Genomic DNA, 806 nt, shown 5'->3' on the forward strand with positions numbered 1-806 from the left:
CTTCCGCGACTCGCAGCCTCGAGGAGGTCCAACTTGACCACAACCAGCTGGAGACCATGTCCGGCGAAGTGTTCGGGGCTCTGCCGCGGCTGGCGGAGGTCCTGCTGGGGCACAATCCCTGGCGCTGCGACTGTGGCCTGTGGCCGTTCCTGGCGTGGCTACGACAGCACCCACGCCTCGTGGGCCAAGCCGAGCCCCCGCAGTGCAGCGGCACGGGGCAGCGCGCTGGCCGGCTGCTCTGGGACTTGCGGGACAGTGACCTGGGTTGCCCGGGCACCCAGGGCCCGCCTCCCCACTCTCTTGCCTTGACCGAGGTGGCCCTGCCTGTGGCCCGCGGCCCCCATGCCTTGGCGCCTAACAGCTCAGAACCCTGGGCGTGGGACCAGCCCGTGGCCAAGGGCAAGAGTCAAGATTATAGCCTGTTCTGGGGTCTTTACTTTCTGCTTTTAGTAACGCAGGCCATAGTAACCGGGGTCATTGTGTTTGCTATGATTAAACTCGTCCGGCTCTTTCGAAAATTAATCAGAGCAAGAGAGCTCTTGTTTGAGTCAGTGAGAGAACATTGAAATTAATTAAAACATGACCAGAGCATGTGGTTCTGGGAAAAATCCAGACAGGCGGAAGGTGTTTTCCTTTCTCTTCAGCCTCCGCCTCCTCTCCCCTAGATCCCAATCCTGGGTCTGCCACCCTCTCCCGCCCCTTACGTGGAATAGCCTTTACATTTGTAAATTGTGACTGCCTGCTTTGCTTTGTTCCTCCACCCTCCACTGTGTGCTCCCCGGGGGCGTGGGTCTTGTTTGCCCCAT

The 806-nt window shown here is 59.6% G+C and overlaps 1 protein-coding gene across 1 annotated transcript in view; it reads left to right on the plus strand.

Moving 5' to 3' along the window:
- Positions 1–566, plus strand: part of GP5 (glycoprotein V platelet) — a 1,692-nt gene extending 1,126 nt beyond the window's left edge. The window contains 2 exon segments of the mRNA XM_006926932.1: positions 1–7; positions 10–566. The exon segment at positions 1–7 is cut by the window's left edge and continues 952 nt beyond it. Of these exon segments, the coding sequence (XP_006926994.1) occupies positions 1–7; positions 10–566 (564 nt within the window).
- Positions 567–806: the final 240 nt, after the last annotated feature.

This window comes from Pteropus alecto, unplaced genomic scaffold (genome assembly GCF_000325575.1).
Source record: "Pteropus alecto unplaced genomic scaffold, ASM32557v1 scaffold311, whole genome shotgun sequence".
Classification (NCBI taxonomy): Eukaryota; Metazoa; Chordata; class Mammalia; order Chiroptera; family Pteropodidae; genus Pteropus; species Pteropus alecto.